Source organism: Camellia sinensis, chromosome 1, assembly GCF_055761805.1.
Source record: "Camellia sinensis isolate YWXY chromosome 1, ASM5576180v1, whole genome shotgun sequence".
Classification (NCBI taxonomy): Eukaryota; Viridiplantae; Streptophyta; class Magnoliopsida; order Ericales; family Theaceae; genus Camellia; species Camellia sinensis.
Window position 1 is genome coordinate 197858478 of NC_138961.1, and position 25783 is coordinate 197884260.

At 36.1% G+C, this 25783-nt stretch overlaps 2 protein-coding genes and 1 long non-coding RNA gene across 4 annotated transcripts; 1 reads left to right on the top strand and 2 right to left on the bottom strand.

The window, feature by feature from the left end:
• Positions 1–7655: 7655 nt before the first annotated feature.
• On the bottom strand, positions 7656–14043 carry LOC114285264 (uncharacterized). The gene is made up of 3 exons (XR_003637199.2): positions 13917–14043; positions 13629–13769; positions 7656–8566 (listed from the first exon to the last, which is right to left on the bottom strand). It is a non-coding gene; the product is annotated as an uncharacterized LOC114285264 (long non-coding RNA).
• LOC114285263 (histidine kinase 1) lies at positions 8171–16808 on the top strand. Its single transcript, XM_028228303.2, has 13 exons — positions 8171–8467; positions 9340–9582; positions 9710–10501; positions 10585–10832; positions 11742–11901; positions 12534–12660; positions 12790–12879; positions 13631–13825; positions 13943–14012; positions 14171–14213; positions 14445–14585; positions 14986–16086; positions 16354–16808. Exons 1-13 carry the CDS (start codon positions 8171–8173, stop codon positions 16567–16569), a joined length of 3723 nt encoding a protein of 1240 aa, XP_028084104.2. The 3' UTR covers positions 16570–16808.
• A 2343-nt stretch (positions 16809–19151) lies between these two features.
• LOC114285262 (protein EARLY-RESPONSIVE TO DEHYDRATION 7, chloroplastic) lies at positions 19152–24507 on the bottom strand. 2 transcript variants are annotated; one of them, XM_028228302.2, is made up of 4 exons: positions 23436–24507; positions 23015–23181; positions 20617–20701; positions 19152–20428 (listed from the first exon to the last, which is right to left on the bottom strand). In XM_028228302.2, exons 1-4 carry the CDS (start codon positions 24392–24394, stop codon positions 20239–20241), a joined length of 1401 nt encoding a protein of 466 aa, XP_028084103.2. In that variant the 5' UTR covers positions 24395–24507; the 3' UTR covers positions 19152–20238. The 2 variants fall into 2 exon arrangements, with proteins under 2 accessions (XP_028084103.2, XP_082748014.1); XM_082891888.1 differs by lacking the exons at positions 19152–20428; positions 20617–20701 and adding an exon at positions 20935–21004.
• Between the last annotated feature and the right edge of the window lie 1276 nt (positions 24508–25783).

Consider the following 25783-nt stretch of genomic DNA (forward strand, 5'->3'; position numbering starts at 1 on the left):
CTGTATCTGTTATGAACTATAATTTCTGAACATGTTTATGAATCCATTTCTGATAACTATTGAATTCTGTTTTCTGTAACTATTATAGACAACATTCATTTAAATCCTTTACTCTGTTGTTATTCACTAGGCTTCCGCTCACTATTTATATTATGTATGCATGTGATCAGGCGCGCGACTAGACTCAGAGTTGAGGACCTGGTCTCTCAATTTTGTCAGCCAGCCATTATGCCTCCGAAGAGGTTCCTTTTTGTGAACGAGTTAAGTCTAAATAACATATGTTTAAGACCTTATCTTCTTTGAATTATGAATAAGTTTTCTGTTATGTGTATATTGCTCTAAGTCCTTTTTTGGCTGCATCTGTATTGAATGTGACGTGAGACCTGCATTATGATGTCACGTATATGTGTAAAGGGTTTAAAATTTCTGTCACATATATGTCTCCACAACTCAATGTACTATGTATGTTTCTATATTTGCTTTCGTAGCCCATATTTATAAGTTATTCTGTTCAGAGGCCTTTGATAATTTAAGGATTACTAGCCGGTTATAACGTTAAACCTATAAGGACGGGTTTGGGTTGACACTCTCTCTTTATAATGTCATAACAAGATTCATGGATTCAAACATTGTGGGTACTTTTTAGCATCACACTTCCAACTAAACGGATAGACCTTGACATGCTACACACGACCATACCAATGTTAACATGGAAGTCAGGTATGATTTTTTTTTTATCCAATCAGATATTGCACCACTTAACATATACAACAACCAAAAAAAAAAAAGGGCATTCTATAAGAACCAAACTGCGCACATTCACAAATCTATTTACACAATGAAACAAAACAACCTCACACACCTATGGAAGGGCCAAGTAGGTAGCTTTCTACAGGTAAATTTCACATCTGTAACATACCAAACTATGCGGACATTCAGTCCAGCATCGGCTGCTAAATTCAACACCCACCAATGTATATTTTATAACACACTACAATATTACACCCATGTTACAATTTCAACTCAAACACCTAAAAATCCATGACACAATTTTGAATCAGAAACTAATAACACCTACAAACCAACATCGGTTACCCCTTCCCGCCAGCCATAGCTTAAAAGCATGTTTACATAAAAAGTGACAACCCACACTTGGCTTGCCCCGGAAAACAACCTTCATACAACTCAACCCAAAAACCCTTACTCCACATTTGCAAAGCGTATAATGAAACTATCAACTACGGCGTTAATGTCGGGTAAAAAAAAAACAGCATCAACATGCCCACATTTCCAATAAACATCCCTACACCAATTTGGGCAGGGAGAGGGGCAATATGTAATGGCAATCCACATAGACATCAAAATTACATACCTACTACAACATTTACGGTACATGGTTTAAGGTATATGTGGGATTTTCATATTTCACTCATTAACATCACAATCCCAATTTCAACATGTGCCACCCGGAGAATACCACACCCAAACAGTGAATCACAAATCACATAGCATCACAGGTTTGAATACTAGACGACACTACCAAACCATCTACTACTCAACAAAATCCACTTTGTAACGATGGTGTACCAAATACCACTCCCATATCACACAAACATTGCATAAAACATCAATATTTCAACCCAATGCATCAAACCCCTTATTTTATGCTAAAAAACCCTAACATTACGACTCCCAAACACGATTACATGTCAAACAAACATCACTAACATTCCCGTCTCGTTGTTATCTAAACGAGAATAGATTCAACCGTACGACTTTCGCGTCTATTGGTGTCCAACAAAATCCCTCCTTCAAACAATGTAGGGTTTCTACTTCCAAAAGGTGACTCAATTTGGACGACTATTAAAAGTGACAACAACGAACATTAAGTTACGAATTACATATTAAGGAAACAAGAAGTCAACATTTGAATACAAAATCCTTCCATTCCTGATAGTGTGAGATTCGATCGCAAATGAGGGAAACTACAAAAGCCTTCAGTGAGGTTGGTGTGCAAATGTGTAATTTCATCTTACTGCGAAATCCCACATCCACCCCTCATTGGACTCACACGCTTGTTTCCACTCCATTCTTTAGTGTAATTTCACTTATAATAGGACTTTTGGGTCCATAAGATAAAACTAAGGACTAACCAGTTCACAAAATCTAAATTTGAGATTTATTGGTACTTCACTCTTTAAAATTTTACTTTTTCTTTTTCTAAAGTATTTGGTACAGACATTTCGATTGCTTTAATGTTACTAGGTTGGTAAACATCATTTTCTTTTAACAGTCACTCTATTGAACTCTTTCGTCGAATTATAAACATGAGAGAGCATGCGCTGATATATATGTTTTTTTTTTGTCCTATAGGCCTAAGTGGTAATCCTGCTGGGACCATGATATCCTTTTTTTTTTTAACAAGGACCATGATATCCTAATCCTTTGATTTTTACTCATGAAAAAATTTGGGATCTCATAATTAGGGTTTTAGAATTTATTCAGAATGAATATATATGGTGAAAATTAAATTGATGAAGAACACAGTTCAAAAATGAAATGAATTTGAATTATTGCTTATTATTTTTAGATAAATTCTGAGTAAATAATTATGGATTTACAGTATTGCTATTTACTGACAAATGCACTTTGGCATCACTTGGATTATTCAATTTGGATTAACACCACCTTACTCCGACCAATGCTCAATTATCACCTAGGATGTAAATTTGGACGAAAGAATCAAATTAAAATTAGATTTAAAATATAAAGATTAAATTAATTGTTCAATTTGAAACGTGTATTGAGTTTTCCTCTAGTCCATGATCATGACTAAAGGGTGTTGTCCAGCTAGTGAGACCCACCACAATCTCGTTTTAATAATTTGAATCGTTTATTTTGTAAGATATATCACGTGTTATTCACATAAAAAATTGAGTTGATCATATAATCATAATTCATTTAATTTATCGCATTTATCACACACAAAAAAAGAACATATTTAAACACACTTGTCGTATATATATTTTTTGTTGGAGATAAATACAATAAATTGAATAACCTACAATTATTGGCTCGATCTTTTTGTGTGTGTGTGGAGGGGGGGGGATGATATACATGAAAGTCTTGACAAAATGAACGGTTTTAATCATCAAAATAGAACCCGTGGTAGCAACCTCCAAGAAGCCAAATCCTACGAAAACGGAATTTAGATCAAACTACATTTATACATTCATGTTCACAAGTTTATTTGAATTGTGTTTGGGTCTACTCGAGTTCACTTGAATTACTAAACAAATTTAAAATTTTGATTAAAGCTTGTTCAATAAGTAAATAAGTTAAACTCAAACAAATTCTAAACAAATCAAACTCAAATTAGTCATGAACAGCGCAATTTATTTATAGTCATACCTAGTAGTGACAAATATGCAAGACAAACCCATCTCCTGGATAAGTCCGTGGTTATATATTAATGTTAGTAAATATTTGCCTTTGCATTATAAGTTGCACCCAACATGGAATGGGATGTCTTTGTTCCTTTAAATTTGCACCACTAGCTCTCTCACATGGCCACGACACTTTTAAAAAACACCTATTTTAACGAATCAAATCCTTCTCAACTCTCATTTATAATAATAATCTTTTTTTCTCTCTCTCTCCTTTCTTTCATACTTTAAGATATACAGATCTAAGCTATATACATATATATGATATGAGAGTTACCAACTTTTTTATTTTTTTAATACTTTTTAAGTTATGTATGAAACTGAACTGACCAACTTTTTTTTCTCTTTTTAATCAGTAGGACTAACTCAATGATCAAAATTTTTATATCTCATTAAGACGTCAATGATTTAAATCGCTTCATTTACATGTATGTTTTATCTTTAGTGTATTTGCTTGGAATTTCTCTCTCCTTTTTTGAAAGTTTATGTATTGTATTTGATTTTTGGACTATAATTTGTTGGGTTTTATAGTAATATATCACATATTAATAAATTAAAAAAAGAAAAACTTTTTCTTTCTTTAATGCTTCTCAAAGGAGATGTTACCCAATGCACCAAGGCCAAAATGCTGAGCAAGTAGACACAATATAGCTGTCCACATCCTGTATGACAGATCAGCCATTGTGCCCTTATCTAGATAATCAATCGAGTCATGTAATGGAAACTACAAATGCACTGCTTACAGCAACTCAACTCTTGGTTGTTAGTGTTGTTTGGTTGGGATCAAGCAATTCAACTCTTGTGGGACACCTGCACGAGGGCTTTTTAGGGACTTATAGACACTGATCCATCGATTATATAGGTCTTAAAATCAAAATCGTTCAATAAATTGATTTTAAAAGAGACAGTGAAAATATAAAATGCAAAGATTTTAATGCGTGTTAGATAGGACTTATTGAGTCGCACAAGGCCTTCAAAACTCTTTGAGGACCCCAAGTCTCAAGAGATATTAATCGATCAATTGTATATTCGTTGAAATCAAAGTTGAAACTTTTGAAATATCAATTGATTTTAGGAGAGATAGTGGAAGAAGAGGACACAATTAAAAACCTAACAAATGTGGTGAAGAGGACTCGTCATGGCATACATTGTCTTTAAAAACTCATGGATAAATGCAAATTAAAAGGAGAATTCTTGATAAAAAATAAAAATGTGTGAATCATGCTCACTAGGGTACAAAAATGATACGTCTCCAAATGTGAAAATGAGAAATTATAGAACAACAAAGAGTGAGGAATTGGAATGGAAGAGTATGGTGGTGATGATTAGTTATGCAAATAAAGTTGCACTGATTTGTGCTGGTTTAAAGGTAAACCTAGGGCATCAGCTACAGGGTTTAAGTGGGTGTTAAGTAAGCCACAAGCAAACTGCAGTAGGTATTGCTTTGTTGGTGCTGATCATGGATTTGTGATGTGGACTCATTAACATTTCAGAGCTTCTAGAGGCTGAGTAGAAATCCATCAAACAATCAGATATGCAAGTCTCATTAAAGAATTCGATTATAGAATCGACCTTCACATGGATGGAAGGAGGACATGTGAGAGAGTTATATCTAATTCTATGACTCTACACTTAGACTGTGTTTAGATTGAATATTTGAGTAAGAATTTGTAAATGCAAAAAATTGAAAGTAAATGCAAATGAAATATAAATTAATTTTCACTTTTTTCTCTTACTTTCTTTTTTTTCACAAATGACAAAAATATAGGGATATTTTAGTCTTTTTTATTTAATCGTTAATGGGTCTAACGTTGCACTTCAATCCACAAACCAAAAGGGGTTATGCGATTATTTTCAAATGTTAGAGAATAAATTATACATAACCCAAACAGCTGGGAGTTAAGTGAAATTTGTCCAAATATTTAATCTAAACATGCCCTTTAAATTTTTTCTTCTACAGGATCAAGCTCGGCACACAAAGTCAAGGTACATGATTCACATAAAGTGCACGCCCCATGCATGCCTTTGGCTTCACATAAATTATATAGCCGCCCTTGCCACACAATCTTCAACAAGATTATGGCCATAATCTTCAACAAACATGAGAGAGAGAGAGAGAGAGAGAGAGAGAGAGAGAGAGAGAGAGAGAGAGAGAGAATATTAGCCATACGTTGATCCCACTTGCTCCAAAGTCCATATACATGAACTACTCACTATTGAGTTCTCTTTCTTCATCTTTTTTCTTGTTGCTTTTTGTTATGCTTTTAAGTTAGAATTTCAGGTGAAATCATTTTTGAAAACTTTGAAATGCATCAGAGGTAATTAAATGGGAAGTTTAAAAGATTGTTTTGCCTATTAATATTGAGTAGTTAAACTCATGCACCAATAAAAAGCTCCACTTTCATTGGTAATTATTGGTGCATGAGTTTATATTCATTAGACGTGATTAAACTCATGCACCAATAAAAAGTCTGAGCGTCCAGATAATACGTGAGTCACACTTAGATATACACTTTATTCTTTGATAATATTTTCAAACGGTGTAATATTGTTGATCATTTATTCATGCATAGAATTGCAATAAATTTATGAAAAATAGTATTCATATATATATGATTTTTACACAAAATTTAAAATAAGAATGATATAATAATAACATTTTTACAATAATGAACCGTGGAGAGGGGATGGTGGTTGGCTGCTCGGAAGAGTGGGAGAGGGAGGGAAGAGAAAGGGGCTGCTGACATGAAAGTGGGAGGGGCAAAAATGTAATTTGCATTATGTTTTGTAGTTAATTTTTAAGTTTCCATCTCCACTATAATTATTTTTTAGAGGGCTATTGGGACTCACCACAAGCTCCACTCCAATAACATGAACAATTTATTTAGTTCAACTATGCATGTAGATCACCTATTAAAGAAATCAGATTAATCTGATAATCATAATTCATGATTTTATCATATTTGCCTTGAAAAAATAGACCATCTATTTTTTAAAATTATCTTTGTCATCCATTTTTGTAAACAAATATCATCAAAATATGTGATTATAAAAATCAGATCAATTTAATTTTTTCATGAATAATTTACATGCATAATTGAACAAAATGTACAATTCAAATTATCAAAATAAAATTCGCCATGAGCCCTACAAAGGGCCAACAGCACTTCAAACCACTTCCAATTTTTTATGCTCCACATTTTTACAATTATTTATATTTCTTCTCATTTTTCTACAGTCCTCCCTAACTTATATATAAATAAATACCCTCATGGTCATTTGACATTTATAAGACTATTTTTTTCCCCTTCCAACATTAAAATTCTTTGATTAGATTGTGATCTAGTCCACTCAAAGAAAAACATTTGGGAATCACAATCTTGGAAGTCATGGCTGTGTAGTTTTGAATTATGATTCTTTTACTTTATGATGCCCCATCAATTCTGTGTTTGGAATCAGCAGGACCAATTTCTCAATTAGTCATTATTCCATTGCCAAAAGTTCACATATGCCCATAACATTGATGCGACTTCTTATTCTATCCAAACCCCCCCTTAATTGAGGATCCTAGGTCTTGGATCTTCAACCAACAACACAGATGTTCCCTCAACGAAGAAATTTTCATTTTCGCTTTCATAATATATTTTATTTAAAATTAATGATAAAAATAAATTAAAAAATAATAATTTTAAAACTATTTTTGACTGAAGCACACACAAAAATTGAAAATGGTGAGTGTTTTTAAAAAAATTATTATTTTTTCACCAAATTATTTTTTTAGTGTTTTTCATAAAACAAATTCTAAAAATAATACCAAACATATACACTATCCCTAAATTTCCAATTATGGGCCCAATGATCTACATTTGGAAACCCTATACTAAGGCCTCGTTTGGGAACAGACATTTTTAGCAACTTTTTAATTTTTTGGCTAAAATATGATGTAAAAAAAACTAGTATGTTTGGAATGAATTTTTGATTTTTTTATGAAAAGATGTACAAAAAATAAAGAGAAAAAAGAATATTTAACTTTTTTGTATAAGTTGGCTTTTTGAATTTTTTGATGACTTTTTAGCTTTTAAGCTAAAAAGCAATATTGTCAAATGAGATCTAAATTTTAACTAATGAAATCTGCATGAATAGTTCAATAATAAAGGGACTTCCCGTAGATTGAATCGTAAATTCAAATGCGTAGTTTCAACTCTTCTCGTAATATATTTGGTCTCAATAATATACATATAGTTTGCAAGTGACTGCATATATTCAGAATTTACTTTGTCAAGTATGCTCAATATGACCCTGCTTTAAACAAGGTTCTTTACAAGACAAAAAGGGAAAAAAAAAACATTTTCAACAAGTAAATTGGAAGAAACTAAAAAAGCAAAATAAGATGTACATGGTCAAGCATGGTATGGCCATTTTGACCTACATAAATTCCAAAATCATTATACATAACGGTCGAATTTGTCGAAGGCAATTAAAAAAAGGGGTGGAAGATATGGATGAGGAATAAGTGAATAACACTACACCACCTCCCACTTTCAAAAGCTTCTGGTAAATGTGCCACTAAAAAGTGGAAGTGACACTAGTAATATTAAACACACCCCTCTTTGTACCCAAAAAAAAAACACACACACACACCTCTCTTTCCCTCTCTGTGTTCCTACTTGCAAATGTTTAATAACAATATCATGTAAGCAACCTTGCTGTTTTGGAAGATTAAAATGGCAAAGAAAGTAGAGGAAACCCACTCCTCTATAAGCTCTGAATCTTCACCACCTCCAACCACTCCACCAATGGCATCACTCCTGAGAAGGGTCAGAGTCTTCTTCAACAGAATTTCTGGTTTTACCATTAATTCTTCGGAAACGAACCAATCTCCTCGCAGCAGCAGCAGCAGCAGTAGCGGCAGCAGCCGAAGAACTTTCCACAGGGATGTAGAACAAGAAGAGTTCCTGTATGCAAGCAGCCATTGTCTCTCATCATACTACAGTGTCTTTGTCGTTCGCCTCGCCATCATGGTTTGTAAATTTTTTGTCTCTGATCATTGGACACGCCTTTGTCTTATTTTACCCTGCAAGGATGGGTCCAATGTGATCCTGCCTTGGAGAATTCCTCGTCTAATTAAATTGCCAACAGAGAAAAGAAAAAATAAAACAAAATGGTCAGCAAACCTGATGAATATGAACACTGAATTATGTGGCAGATACATTTGTGTATGAAGAAAGAAAAAAAAAAAACAAAATTTTTATTGTTCTAGCTTGTCTACAACCTACCCAAGGATTGGTTTGTGTGGGTGTGCTATAAAAATTATATATGAAAATAATTTTGGATGTCCCTTGATTATATGCTTCATCTTTCCATGACAATTCTCATTTATTTTCAGTTGTTTCTTTATTGACATACTCTTCTCTTGATTTGATTTCCTCAATGGGGTATGGTCCAATTTTGGTATAAAGTTACAAGAGCTATTACTATTCAGTTCTCACTGTCACACAGCCTTGGATGGAATTCAACCCCAAGCCCTAACCCTCAATATGCTTACATACTGCGCATTATTTTTGTGAGATGTATATTACACATTACGAAGATGTCAGACTTTGCTTCACACCCTCTCACGCACAGTGTGCTCACTTGGAAGCACCTGTCATGTACAGTCCAGGGCCACGTACTCTACAATCACATCTACGTGAGATTCTACCAATGCATCCACCCCTGTGGCAGCCCTGCCAGCCATCCCCCTTCCTCCTCTTCAACCTTTCAAATGTGCACTTAAATTTTCCGTCAATAGCAAACAATGAAGAATTCAATCTTGGTTATTTTTCTCTTTTATATAGTTGCAGATACAAACTCCAGTTCAGAAATTCTTATACTTGTCAATGGCTTCATGCAGGTGATGCTAGCAATTTTGATAGGAATGCTAACATTGTTGACATGGCATTTTACAAGGGTCTACACAGCAAAATCACTTGAAAATTTAGCTTATGGCCTTCGGTATGAACTTCTACAGCGTCCCATATTACGAATGTGGAACATCTTGAATTCCACTGTCGAAATAACTACAGCTCAAGTTAAATTGTCACAGTATGTCATCAGACGGTACAGCAAGCCTGTTAATCAAGCACAACAAGTCGAGGTTGTTTTTTCAGATATTCTCTTTGTTCCCAATGCTGCAAATTATATCTGAGGACAGTTTATATATATATATATATATATATATGTAGTAGGTAACATTTTTTTTTGAACTTTTCGACTCTTAGCAGTTATACGAAGTAATGAGGGATGTAACATGGGCACTATTTGCAAGTCGCAAGGCTCTTAATGCTATAACTATAAATTACAGAAATGGTTTCGTCCAGGCTTTCCACAGAGATCACCGGAGTAACAATACATTTTACATCTACTCAGATCTTGTCAACTATTCAATCAGCGGTTCTTATGACATCAACTTGCTGTCGTCTCATCAAGGGTGGAGCGATCAATCCATACACAATAACTTTTCTGCTATCTGGTACCGAGAGCCACTCGATCCTCTTACAGGTGAAAAGATAGGGAAAGCAAGGCCAATCCTTCCAGATGATCTAATTAACATTGCAGGCCTTTCACAAGTACCTGACGGTGTTGCTTCGTGGCACGTAGCAGTGAGCAAATACACGGATTCACCATTGCTTTCTGCAGCGTTGCCGGTTTGGGATGCTTCCAACAAAAGCATAGTGGCGGTTGTGGGCGTTACAACCGCGCTTTATAGCGTAGGTCAGCTTATGAAAGAACTTGTTGAATTCCACAGCGGACACATTTACTTGACCTCTCAAGAAGGCTGGTTACTTGCTACTTCCTCAAACACTCCTCTGTTGATGAATTCAACGACAGGTCCTAAGCTTATGATGGCCATCGATTCTGAGGATCAAGTGATACGATTGGGAGCAGAGTGGCTAAAGCAGGCCTATGGCGACAATTTTGCTCCAAGTCACGAGGTTCATGCAGAGAATGCTCGGCTTGGACACCAGTTATATTACATCGATTCGTTTTTCCTAAACTTAAAGAGGCTTCCAATGGTAAGATTTCTTATCATACATTGAAATCTCAGTTCTAACAACAGTGGTAAGAACTTGGTTCTTAAAGAGCAATACTTTTACAGGTAGGCGTGATCATTATTCCGAGGAAATATATAATGGGGAAGGTAGATGAGAGGGCTTTCAAAACATTGGTAATACTGATATCAGCTTCATTATGTATCCTAGTCGTCGGTTGTGTTTGCATTTTCATATTGACAAATGGGGTGTCAAAGGAAATGAAACTAAGAGCAGAGTTGATCAGTCATTTAGATGCAAGGAGAAAGGCAGAGGCATCTAGCAACTACAAAAGCCAGTTTTTAGCAAACATGAGGTGAGTATCATTTTGAACTTGGTTGTCTTGTCAACATATAAGATAATATAATGAAATGTTCGAATGGAAACAAGGACGGACCAAAGATTCTAACGTATATACTAACATAAATTTCAAAATGAAACTATGGACTACAACATCAATTTCTACCAGCATAAAAAGTGAAAAATAAAATGAAAATTTATATAAATAAGCATGTTTTCTTGTATCCACATTGAGTAGTTACAAAAGATAGCAATGATAAGACAATCTATCTACTAAAATGAGATATCTTGAATTATGCTCAACACACTTTTAGGTCATTAAAAGCATCTATAATAGATTCGATAATAAAATCTCGAACAATAATTTTCTCCATAAATGTAATTGAGTAAGTTGTTGACTTCTCCTCCACACTCTTCTTTTCTCTGCAGATTGGGGCTTATACTTTACACTTGTTATGAGAAAATAATTTCTTTTGTTTTATTTTGTTCAAGTTTTTTAATTTTTTACTTTGACCCAATGTTTCATAGGCTTCAATTTCTTTAAAAAGGTAGAGGGGATGGCCATTTAAAATAAAATAAAATAAAAACCCTTAGAATGCACAAGACTATATAACTTGGAGATAATTAATAGCCAAAATTATTATAGCAAGGGTTTTTTTGAAATCGTAGGGGGGCGGGCGATCATCCCCCTTGCCCCCCAGTAGGTCCATCCTTGTTTCATTCATTTATTTATTTATTTTATATTATGTTCCGTCTTAAACCAAGTTGCATGAGTCATTCTCTGAGTCTTACATTGTCTTTTTACTGAATTTAAACCATCTAATTATTGTGTGAACCCATTTGATTTACATTTTGCCTTTTATCGGATAACACATTATTGTATCGTTAATCATCATGATGGTAAAACTTGCTTCTGTTGTGACAGTCATGAATTGCGAACACCTATGGCTGCAGTGATTGGACTGCTGGACATCCTTATGTGTGATGATTGTCTCACAAATGAGCAATATGCAACAATTACCCAAATTCGTAAATGCTCAACTGCATTACTCCGGCTTCTCAACAACATTTTGGATCTCAGTAAGGTGAGAAACAAAGGCAAGCCCTCCCTTAAAAAATAAACCAAACTAGTTGTTTCATAAACATGTACTAGAACAAACTAATCACGTAAATTTAAAGTTATAGAAAGTTTAGAGTGATTTACAACTGACAGAACAAGGCAGTTACCTTCTATCATTAGCTTCTTCTTTTTCTTTTTTTTCCTTTGTGTTGACTGAAGAAGTTCAATAGCTCAACAAACTACATTTGTTAGCAGTTTTCAGAATTATATTGGATTTTTTTGACCTTATTAAGAAAATAAACTTAATTTTAGCTAGGAGTTTCAAGTTTTAAACTAATGTCCATATACAAGAGTAATAAAAAAAAATATAAAAAGTACTACTACTTTAGACCCCCACTGGATGGCGGTCTGGGAGGGGTAGATTAAGCACAAACCTAACTTTTGGCATAATTTGCACAAAGTGGCTACTCTCAAGTTTAAATCCACATCCTCAAGGTTAGTAGGCCAAGTTTTAACCACTGAACAAGTGGGCCCCAATATGCCAGAATAATATTGAAATTTTGGCAGCATGATTACCAAGTTAGAACCTAATGGCTAAAGTTGTACCAGAATACTGCAGTGCTCATTAAATTAACATCCTTTGAAATTATTATATAGGTTGAATCTGGAAAACTGGTGCTGGAAGAAACTGAGTTTGACTTGGGGAGAGAACTTGAAGGGCTAGTGGATATGTTCTCCGTGCAGTGCATTAACCACAATGTGGAGACTGTTCTAGACCTATCTGGTATGACAATCTTCATTACATAAAGATCATAATCGAAAAGAATTTAAGTTCAATTATCATATTGTATAATTAGTAGTCTCTACTTCAGAGGTTCTGACACACATTATTGCTCATTTTTTTCTTTTATAGATGATATGCCAAGATTAGTTCAAGGTGACTCTGCAAGAGTTGTTCAAATTTTTGCAAACCTAATTAGCAATTCTATCAAGTTTACTACGTGTAAGTGCAACTGTCACACTGCCTAATTTGCAAGCTCAATGTTTTTGTGTTTCGATAAATCAATTTGCAATGCAGCTTAAACAGTGAATGAAACTAAGAGACAAGAGGGAAAAAAAAAGGTCCAAGTAATTTTTTTTATCAAAGTTAACATACAGATAAGAATAGAAAAGAGGAAAACATAAGCAAAAGTGCTCTTTCAATTAACTGCGTATAAGTCTATCTCAATGCCAAAAAAACTAGATTCCTCTAATGATCTCCAACAAAGTTTTGAATTGATATGGGTTTTTCTAATACATATTTGCTTCTTATTTTCTACGAGGCTTCTCATCACCATTCTGTTTCCTCTACCTAATTCATTTTTATCAAAATTTTATGATTTTATTTCTATGTAAGAGGCCTAACTGATTTTATAATTTGACATCTGGATGACAGCTTAAAAGAATGTACCCCAATCAACAGTTCATAATTAGGGCATTCAGGCTAATGAAAGACTCATAAAGCCGAAGGTTTTGATGTTGGAATCTCTTAGATCATTACTTCATTACACATTGCTAAATTCCAAGTAACATAATCTAGTTTGTCAATGATTAATATTTTGAATCATCCAAACTTCATTAAAGGAGGTTTGTAACACAATTTAAAGCATCAAAAAAAAAGAAAAAGCACAAGTTCATTCATTTACAAGAGAATTAATTTTCTTTAGAAAGTAAAGGTAAAACCAGCAGGATTTAATTTTCCAAGTGGCTTACAGCTGGCTACATTGTTCTGCGAGGATGGTGTGAGAATCCAAACACTTCTAGCAACGGCAGGAAGTTTCATCTCAATCCAAAGGAATCATGGAGTACACACAAAACAATTTTGAAGCAATATGTAAACCACGCAAAGAGATCCTGCAAAAAAGATAACAAAGTGATTCTTTGGTTTGAAGTTGATGACACTGGCTGTGGTATGTACCTCAGAGCTATGTAATGGACTCTTAACTACCCACAACATAATACATTCAATTTCAAAAAAAAAAAAAAAAATTCTTGATTGACCTCTCTCCTTTATTTTCTTATTGTAGGAATCGATCCAAACAAATGGGAGTCTGTTTTTGAAAGCTTTGAGCAAGCTGATCCCTCAACAACTCGCACGTAAGCAGATTTCCGAGCTGTACATCCTCCACTGGTTAAATTTATTAATAAGAATCCATTATTGAGTAAATGTGAAGTCTATTGTGCTGTTACAATTATTGTTTATATGCTATAATAAACTCTATAATGAATTTCTTGAACTCTTTTTCCATTTTCAGGCATGGTGGCACTGGCCTTGGCCTATGCATTGTGCGAACCTTGGTGAGTAAAAGCATTTTCCCTGGTATAAAATTTTTTGGTCATGAAAACCGAAACACTAGAACTAGAGCAAAACAAAATCTCAATCAGGTTGACACATGTGACATTTGGGTTGACTCATAATTCATCTTATTTGAAATGTAACTAAAAAATGTCACTTATTATTTTCTGTATTTTGCACACCACCTCTTTGTGGATCTCCTTATTCTATCTTACAATGTGAGGTGCTAACAGGTGAACAAGATGGGTGGAGAAATCAAAGTGGTAAAGAAGAATGGCCCGGGCACTCTAATGCGATTATACTTGCTTCTCGGTACATCAGCAGATACTGCAGGAAAGCATTGTCAACTAAAATTTACTGAACATAGCTTGATGGTAAGTTACTTCATTCTGACATGTAAATATTTTTTACCAAGAACCCTTGATCTCCTAGTGAGGTGCAAAGATTCTAGCCAACGAAAATAAGGGAAATTATTGATAGCATGTAATCTAGTACACAGAGTCCAAAATTGTTTTCTGCAATACTTTTGCTGCAAACAGTTCTTGGATCTAGACAATGAAATCTAAAGATCACAAGATTTATGTAGTACTCTCTTTGCTTTTCCCTCTTTACCTTCCTCCCTCTGCGTAGAATACATGGCCATGAATAGGTAGGATAAACTTCATACTGGAGTCTAAAAGCTGATATGAAATTCAGCTGAAATAATTTTTTATTCAAACTCATGTGTGAAAGATTTTGACAGCAATGATTGATATGTTCAAAATTGGAATGCAGGTCCTACTTGCACTGAATGGTAAAATGGGTAGATTGAAAATGTCTCAGTGGTTACAGAAAAATGAAGTGCTTACCTGGGAAGCATCTGAATGGAATGAGCTGACTCAAATTCTTCAGGAACGCTTTAAAGCCAAAAGTAATGCACAATGTTCACCTACAGAATGCTCAAAAGCCGAATCATTAAATAAGCAAGAAGTGAAGGATTCAGTGGTCATCATAGTTGTTGACATAGGCCTACTTGACTTGAACACGGATATATGGAAGGAACAGTTAAATTTCCTTGATAAATACTGCGGGAAAGCAAAGTTTGCATGGATACTAAACCATGACACCTCCAACACCATTAAGATGGAGCTTCGTAGTAAAGGGCATCTATTGATGGTTAATAGACCACTATACAAGGCAAAAATGATTCAAATTTTGGAAGCTGCAATAAAGGAGAGAAATCTTGAGCTGCAAAAGAAAACTAATGCCTTCAAATCTATGACAGCAGAAGGTGATTTGCATGAATGTCTCGAATTAGATCCCATTCAGTATGATGCAGCCAGTTCTGATGATTCTGATAAGTCCGAAATGGGAAGTTCTAACTCCATGAGGGAATCTCATACTAAAGAAAAGCAAATAGAATATTCGACTACACCTTGTCCATCACAGCGTGTGACAGTTAACAATTGCTTTGTTGAGTTAAGTCAAGTGTATTCGCAAGAAGGAGATTTTTGCACAAATGATCCGAATCAATTCAGATCCACATTGCATGACAATTCAAAATGCCAGGAACAGCATTTGACTAGCAGTTGTTCAAAAGAGCAAGGTAGTCTATATTCCAGAAAAGTTGTTAATGAACAGAAAGCTCTTGAAGGCATATGTATACTGCTGGCAGAAGATACACCAGTACTCCAGAGAGTTGCAACAATAATGCTGGAAAAATTGGGGGCTACTGTAGTGGTTGTAGGAGATGGAATGCAGGCAGTGGATGCTCTAAAGATCAAACTAGGTGCAGATGAGTGTAGAAGAGGATCTACCTTGGGAGATGGCAATGCAAGAACTCAAACTAAAATTGAGGAATGCCTACCGTACGACTTGATCCTAATGGATTGTCAGGTTAGATCCCCTTTTTTTTCATGTTTGATCATAGGCTATTGCCTATTATAGTAACAAGGAAAAGGGGAGAAAGAAAATATTTAGGTCAGAATTTTCAGTAGCAAAAATCATACCCAGTGCAAAAGAAATAAATTGAGTTAAAAATTTTAAGCCAGAGAAAGTGGTATTTTTCTTCGGATACTGAGCATCCCACAACTATAAAATTCAGAAAATTTTACCCTGTGAATTTCTGCAAACTAAATTCTACTTTGTTTGATGTCAAACCAGATGCCAAAGATGGATGGTTATGAAGCAACAAAGGCAATCCGGAAATCAGAATTGGGAACCAGTTCACACATCCCAATTGTTGCACTAACTGCCCATGCAATGTCATCAGATGAAGCCAAATGCTTGGAGGTTGGTATGGATGCTTATCTGACAAAACCGATTGACCGCAAGCTGATGGTGTCCACCATCCTTTCACTAACTAAGAGAATGGCCTAGCTTTTATTCCAACCAATACATTGGCATTATTTTACACAAACCAGAGGTAACATTATATAGAGTATGGATGTAAAAAATAGTAGTATACAGGGAAAGTTAAATAGGTGCTTTTAACTTCTTGCACATGCTTGAGTTTCCAATTTAAGCAATTGGAAACATGCACTATAAATCTGTATGCAACTTATTGGGGCTGCCAATGGGTGGCAGTCACAGTGCATGAAAAGTATGGCTTTAACTTCTGAGGATGAGCAGTTCAGGGGCAGATTTGAGCTAAGCTACCAACAATAATGGTTTTAATCTAATTGAGATGGTAGTAATTTTTCTGCTTTTAAATGAATAGAATAATTAAGGTCATGCTAGTTTAAGACGGTTACTATGACCTGCCTCTCTCACATTCAAGAGCAGGGATTCTAGCCTTCATCACCTGAAATCAGTGATTCTCTCTCTTTATCCCCCACTCTCATTTAAACTATCACTTTCTTAGTTTAAACCAACAAATTAACTCAATTAGAAAACACATGATATAATTTGGGTATAGCCATTCAGGTCAGCCACATGGACTCACGTCATTGCCAGTCTGTTATCTCGCAGGAAAGGCACTGCGTGCGATCCTTGTGACGTCGCATGTGAGCCAATTGTGGGCTCTAAATCCCTCTCCTAGCAAGGATAAGCTGCTCCAAGTTTGCCTCAATAGATTTCTATGATACCACGGATCACTCGTATTAATGCTCTGGCTCGGCCATAGAAATCTCTGCCCAAGCTATGGCCACCTATGGCTCGCCCATGGGCATGAGCTGTACCCATCTGCTCAGTCAATGAACGTGTATGCCCCAAGCCAAAGGACACAATAAGTCCTAGCTGCCAGGGCAAATTACAAGTGTTAACCTAGGCTGAGAGCACGACCAACAGGCTCCACCTAGCTGAGAGCATTGGAGGATTTGTGGACTGAAGGCTGGAGATGAGGAGGGATTGTCAAGGTCGCTTAGTTGTCCCTCCTTGGGATGGCTCCACCTTGACCAAGAGAGACTTGGCCAAGACACATGATACCTTGGGAGCAATATCATACTTAACCCTACACCATTGAAAGGGACTTAACACTATTATCCTATGATATGATCTCAAAGATCTGTCATAAAACTGTTGGGAAGGGAGGAAATCTCCATATGTCAAACCAAGGGGTTTAAGAACATATCTGAAGTGAGTTGTTACACATGGCTCGACCTCCCCCAGGACAATCCAATTTGACCATGTGCTCCCTCTTCTCTTATTGGCCTCAGCTCTTCACATCCACCTCTAGTGGTCATCAGCCATCCAAGTAGCCGTCATCTTCCTATCAAGGGTCTACTGCGACCACCTCACTCTCAACAATAACAAAAGCTTTATACATTTGTGCAAAATGAAGTTTGCAGCAACTACCATACACTGTCTTCGTAGTTAATGTATGAATTGAGCAATGGACCTATCTGCCTTGGGTGACTCCACCAAGTTGCCAAAATCATAGAATTGAATAAGATCATTAGAAGAAAACAACATGATGAAGTCTTAACTTCAAAAATAGGAAATTGACCTTTCAGATGATAAATCATCATTGCTAGGAAGAAAAGCCTGCCACAAATTGACAGCAGACTCTGTTCCAGACTCTGTAAGGTGTTGCTTCTGCAAGAATAATATCATCGGATAGAAAATGACAAGATGGCCATTTCAAAGGTAAAAAACACACATCCTGTTGAATACTTGGCCCAAGAAGAAACCCTGAATTCAGAGATATCATTTCAAAATGATTGAGGGCCTCAACATAAATCTACCTAGTTATATGCACCAAATAGAAACTGAATTAAGAAATAATTATAAGATAATCCAGATAACTATTGTGTCTATTCCTATTGTGGCAAAAGAAAAAGTGCAAAAGCCCCAAGCATGTGCATGTGTTTGTGTTTGTGTTTGTGTTGAGAGAGAGAGAGAGAAATTAGGCCATCATACTCATGATCACATCTAACAGCTCATGTCCTGCAAATAATAACAGAAATGGTGAGTTAGGCTATCGTTAAGCACATGGATATGAGATATTGTTCATACCAAAGGTACTGAAAAACGCAAATGCCCTAGCAATTTATGTTTTGGAATGCACATTCTGAAACATGAATAGTCACAAAACAGTAATCCAAAGTGATCCCTGCCCCCTCAACAATCACTAAAAACAAACATACATTTAGGCCCCTCAACCATAAAAAAATTCTTCACTTTGCCCCCTCTAGAAGGGGGCTATTGTATGGGGGTTTTTTTATTATTTTATATATATATAGTTGACGGATCTAAATGTATGGTTTTATGTTGAGAGGGGTAAAGTGATATTCAACTACAGTTGAGGAGGTAAAGTGTAATATAGAGTATGAATGTAAAAAATAGTAGCATGCAGGGAAAGCAAAATATGTGATTTTAATTGCTTGCAAATGCTCGAGTTTCCAATTCAAGCAATTGAAAACATGCGCTATAGATCTGTATGCATACTTACTGGGGCTGTCGATAGGTGGCAGTCACAATGCATGAACAATATTACCTTAACTTTAAAGGAAGCGTGTTGTATGCAAGTTTGTGAAAGCCAATGTTTGGAAAATAATGAAGCAATGCAGTAGCAACAATGTTTGCACGGAAATAAAAACTAGGCATGGATTTGATGATAAATGACATGTAGATGCAGTAAACGCCTAAGGTCACCGAATAATTACTCATTTCCACTGGTCCAAAGAAGGGGCTAAATAATCACTAAGTTATTACTCTGAAGTTACTGAATAATTACCACTTCCACTGGTCCAAAGAAGGGGCTGGAGGTTGGCTATAGATGGGGTGGGTGGTGGTGGTTGAGTGAGGGGAGGGCTGGGTCGCAGGAGTGGGGCGTCCTAGGTGTGGTGGGAGAGGAAGAGAAGGGTCTAGAATTGTGGTAGGAGGTGGGGGCAGTGGCTGCTGGAGGTGGATAGTGCGGGTGCAGAGAGAAACAAATTTAAGGTTTTTGTCATGCCTTGTAATTTTACTTAGAGGTATAAAGGTATTAAAAAAATTCATAAAATGGTGGGGTTCCAAAGATGTTTTTGGGGACATTTAGAAGCTCTCCCTTCACGAACATAAAAAACTATGCAATCTGCCTTTACGAACAAAGCCTAATTAAGCCAAAAAATCCACTTCTTGTTTCTAAACCTCAAAACCGTTGGTTGATCACAGCCTGTATTGGCTTCCAAACCCCTCAACAAAAGCCAATACCAATCTTCCCCTGGAAAAAAATAGCTGATTAATTTATTTATTTTTCTCATTTTCAACCAATTAATTAATAGTAGTGTGAAATCTTTAGATGATATTGATTGTTTGTTTTCAATTAAATCCCCATCTGAAAACAGATGACAACATTCGATTTCCATATGACTGATAAGCTTACAACAATTGACCAATAAAAAGAAGCTTTTTGTCTCCATCAATCTCCTTGTTTTACGTTCAGTACAATCAATAAATGTTTAAAAAATTAAAAAATTGGTCACCGACCAACATTTTCACCTACAGTCAACAATATCTACAGAAAACTTTTTGTATAACATGTGAGGCAGGCAAAAATATTGGGGTTCAAAATTCGAATGGCATATCTACTGCAGAAGTTGCACCAAATCAACAATGCACATCAAATTACTTGGAAATTTTCGCTTTCACCTCAGCAGCCACAATTTTAGCAGGAGACTTGATCAAGATGGAAGGTTTTATAACACTTTTTGGGTCAAAAGCCTTTCGAATTTTGAAAACAGCCCATGCTGCCCCAACAGCATACCCTGCAGCATCGAGTCCTTCAGTTGTTGCCTTGGCTGCCTCTTCCCCATATCTGCATCAGGATAAAATTTGATCCTCTAAAATTCATGTTCTCATTATAACAATAAAATAATTTAATTCAACTAATGGATTCTGCATAAATTCATTCTGCAAAGAGAAGTCACAAAGTTGAGCTTTCTATTTTCATTTTTGATTGCATTAATCATGGATGTGTTGGATATTAGATAGATCAAGATTTACCTGTGACAGACAAGTCCAGTTGTCACGGTTGATGAGGTTGACATCACATTCTTTCCAGCTACTTCAACAGCATCACAAACCTTACCTATTCAGAAGGATAAAAGTCAAGAAAAAATGTGAACTAGTTTAAGTGCTGTAAAAGAAAAAGAGAGCGATGATGCAAAAGACACCAAATAGAATTCAACCAAAATAGCTGGTTTATCAAATTATCACTTTTTAAATGATTATGAAGCATGAAGGTTTTCTGAAGGAGACAACACTATCAGCGAGGCAGGTAGCAGCCATTGCGACCACCTAAGTCCAGAGGATCATGTACCAACCTATCAATCTCAATTTCAGATTCCTTCAAATTACATCTTGCATCCAGAAATGGTTTTTTGAGCAGGACCTGAGGATTGAAGGGCACATTATTGGGTTTAGCGAGTACATGAATTTGGTTTTGGATGATGCAGAGCAGAAAGCCTTTGGGGAGGATCCTTCTTAAAAGGACAATAACACGCTAATGATGATAAGCTTTATACGGTGCATGGAATGACAAGTTATTTTAGTAATGAAGCAAATATATTGAGATTTCAGAACTTCATAACTGTGTCTACCAAAAGATATGATTATGAAGAATGATAAATCATTAGAGTGTTATTATCTTTGGATCAAGGCTCATTCAAGGAACAACGGGGTTGAACTTGGCACAAAAAAATAAGGTACTCATCCTGTTTAGTCGTCCTTATCCATGGTGATGGGTCTAGTTTTATCGAGAGAAAGTGACGGGTCTATTTTTGGAGCCACAAAGAAAGTGAGTTGAATAGGTTGACATACATTGTTGGGCCCATTTCCTAACAACTTAAGCTTTTGGGATAATTGATGACTTGACATGGTATCAGAGCTCAAGTTGACAGAGGTCTTGGGATTGAGTCTCTCTATTGGCATTTGGTATTCTGTCCCCGTTGATGTCTTTTTCTTTGTTTGGTTGTTTGCTTCTCCTTTTGTTTGGTTCTCCACATGCAAAACGGGGTTGTACATGAGAAAGGGTGTTGGATAGCTTAATATACATTGTTGGACACATTTCCAAACAGCGTAAGCTTTTGGGATAACTGGTGACTCAACAGAGAGGAAGCATAAGTGATGGATAAGGTTTTGAGAGAGACAAAGTGAGAGGAAGACAAAGTGATGGGTCTAGTTTTAAACAGAGAGAAAGTGAACAGAAACATTAAGCGACTTGGTAGCCAATCTCAGTTACTTGGTATTATAAAGAAGCATTATATATGTATTCATATCCTCAAGGGAACAAAACACCAAGAAAAGCATAAAGTGCATGCTCCACAAACCACTCAAGTCCCAAGTGAACAATCAATTCAACAATCCCCATCCTGTTAGACCAGCAAGTTTAAAATTCAAGTAAATTACTATGAGTAGCCTAAGATGAGGTAGATGGTGAAGAGTGACTTGTCTGCTGTTGTATAGTCAGCTTGAGAATTAGAAGGGATCCCAAGAATGATATTCATACTCAAAGAGAAGACCACGAGAGGCAATGAAGCACAGATGGGATACGTTTGACATGCACTCTTTTTTGTTCATGGATTTGGAGAGCGAAAATGGGGGAAATTCAAAGAAATCAATTGTTCCTAGTTTCGTTACAAAAGAAAACAATGAGAAAAGGAAAAAATAAACAAAGTATGTGAGAGATTATTGGTTCTAGTTATCATTTATCTTTCTCTTTTTCATGGCTTCTTATCATTTCATATATTTTTTTAAGCCAGTGTTTCCTTAAGTAAAAGGGAAAATACAAAGGCAAAAAAAAAAAGGTTTTCCTTCTCATTAGTTTTCCCTTCATTTTCCCATAACAATTCCCAATTCCAATGCCAATGTCTATGAACCACAAAACTCTTAAAAAATACTTGATCAACCTCAACACATCAAGTCAATAACTTGGTCAACAACCTAGTGACATCTCAACACCAAGTAAAGGTTATGGACCAAAAGATTATACCATCCCATGAATTCCAAAGTTAATCCCAAGTAAAGAGAAAATATGTACGGTATGCAATGCCCTTCAGAGTACAAAAACTCCAACAATCCATCATCAGCGTCTATAATGGTTCAAATCCTTATCTAGCTCCACATCAAAGGCAAAACATCATTGAGTAACAAAAAAAACCAAATTAAATGCACAGCAAAACTAATTGGCAGTCAAGGTGGCAGTGAAACAAAAATAGACAAAAGTGGGAACAGGAGCTGGAATACAAATTGAACTTCCAAATCCAAAACAGAAGCAAATATGTACAAATTTCAAACGTTGAGCAGCAGAGTGAATAACAGACAGGTCCACTAAAATTTGTCATGTACCCAACAGCTTCAAATGTGCATATAAAACTCAGAGAGAGAGAGAAGATGAACATACTAAATCCGTCCAGGGACGCAAGAACAATTTCCCCTGGCAGGAGGCCAAAGAACTTGTTGCCCACTTTCGAGTTAGCAACTGAACGGGTGAAGAATCCTGAAACCTTCACAACCCCAGTAAGGACCCCAGTTGCTACTTTCTGAGTCATTTTTGTCACCCTCTTAACCCTAAAAGAACAAACAACGTACAAAGATCATAAACATCCATTCAAAATTCAGATATTACCATCCATTCCCTAATTTGACACTCCCAAATCCAATTCAATGATCAATTCTCCACATGTAATGGAAAACCAAACCAAAGTCAAACATTCACAAAATCACAAAGAACCAGTAACATTCAGAAAACAGTCCACAAAGCAATCCAAATGCTTTCAGAAAACAAAAGGTTGACAACAAAAACAGCAGCAAAAAAAATATACCTTTTGATCCTCTTCAAGAGTTCAGGACTGATCTCCGAGCTCGAACTGGGTTTGATCCTCTTCCTCAAAACCTCATTGCCCCATTTCAATCTGTCAACAGTCACATCACCACACCACAAAATCCCCTTAATCAGCTGCCCCGACCCTGTCGCAATCAGCTTTGCCGCAGTCCCACTATAATCCTCCACATTCGGCGCCAACGTGGTCCAGTACGCAGCACACTGCTCCTCCATCAGCTCCTTCTTCTTCTCCGACTCCAAATCCTCCGGTGCAATCTCCTTCACAACCGTTACATCCAACACCTCCGATTTCTTCCCCTTCTCTGACACCTTCTGTACTGAAAAGCTACTGTAATGCTCCAAAACTTCATCAAACTCTTTCAACAAACCTTCTTGCCCCTTGGACGCAATCGTCAGCCCGTAATTCAACAAATTATCCGGATCAATCACTGATCCCTTCTTTCCGCTGCTCTCATCATCGCTCGAATCCGAATCCGAATCCGAATCTGAATCTGAATCGTCCACTTTCGGAGCGCGGAGAGAGAAGAAGTAATGCGATTCATCCAGTTTAACCGCAGCCTCATCTTTAGCCAGCGGCCATTGGATCTCGTCGGCAACGCGGGCGAGGACAGCGACGACATTGTCACCCTGGCGGAGGTGAATGATCGATAAATGGCCGCAAGCGAGCTCGACGCTGTACTGTTTGTCGATCAGGTGGAGGATTGCGCCGGGGACGGTGAGGATGACCTCTTCGACGGACTCGGAAGGGGCGGAGGGGGCATTAGGGTTGGGGCTGTTGTGGGAAGTTTCGGGTTTGTCTGGAAACAGGTTCTCGACGAGGTCTTTCGTGTCGATTTGTGAAGGCGAAATCGAGGCTCGATTGGATGGAGGCGAATTGTCTGGGCTCGATTGGATCACCTCTGGATGCATTGGGGTTTGATTAGGGTTTTGAGACGCCATTGTTGCTCTGGTTTGAAGGGCTGACGGAGGTGGAGGTGGAGACGGAGACGGAGACGGAGACAGAGAAGAGAAAGCTCTCTTGAGGTTCCCGCGCAAATACCGGTAAACGCTGTGTTTTGAAAAGAAAAGGGAGCTATTTTCATTGTTTCATTTTCTTTTTATATTTTTAAAAACAAAAATGCTTAAAAATTCGAAAATACTCTTCATTTTCTTTTTTTTTCTTTTTTTTTTTTTGGTCTAAAAATAATAATTTTCTTTTTCTTAAAGAAAAATTTTTAGTCAGTGTAAATGCAGAAAAAAAAAATACAAACCAATGAAAAATTTTATGAATATTAATAATTAAAATTCTGAATTATTTTATGTATATAAATATTTTTTAAAATCACCATTGTACCATAATTTTCCCCCTTTTTTTAAATAAAAGTAGCATAAGTTATTTTTAGAAATAAAAATAGACATAATTTTCAAGAACAGCTCCATATATAAATTTTGAGAGACTTGGTCAAAAATTTTTTATAATAAAACTTTAATGCATTAAGGAGAAATACAAAAAAAATTCCTTCAAAAGTCCACCACATATCATTATGGGGTTTTTTTTTTTAAGGTCCCTGGTGTTAAGACTTTATAATATAAAGGACATCTAATATTTTCATAATATCTAAGGTCCCTCAACATTGATCCAGGAAAATTTCAGTCCAGAAAAATTTCAGCCCAGAGAAATTTTTCCCAGAGAAATTCTATTCAGAGAAATTCTAGACTGCACAGAGAAAATCTCACATTTCTCTGGACTTTCCAGAGAAATTCACTTCAACCCAGAGAAATTTCCCTCTCTAACTCAGAGAAATTCACTGAAAACTAGAGAAATTCTCATCTCCAATCCAGAGAAATTCACTTAACCCAGATAAATTCTCCCTCTCCAACCCAAACCAGAGAAATTCTTCCTCTCAAATCCAAAGAAATTCCAATTTCTGTGATTGGGATGCTAGAGATGAAGGCAAATTTCTATGCTTTAACATCATTGGCAACCTTGTATACATCAAGAAGATAAATACAGAGGGGGGAAAATGCAATGAAGCCTATTACAGATTCAAAAACCCTAATCTGACCCCAAACAAACAAAATCGCGATGAAACCAGAGAAATTCAAATCATTTACCAGAGAAAATTCAAACCATAGAAAAATCAAAGAAAATTGAAACCAGAGAAAATTCAAGGGTAATTCAGAGAAAATTACCAAATTTAGAGAAAATTTAAAGGTAATCCAGAGAAAATTGCCAAATCCAGAGAAAATTCAAGAGTAATTTAGAGAAAAATCAAGAGTGATACAGAAACTGAGACTCATCACAATAAATCGATCAAAAATCACTCTAAGAACATAATTTCATAGACC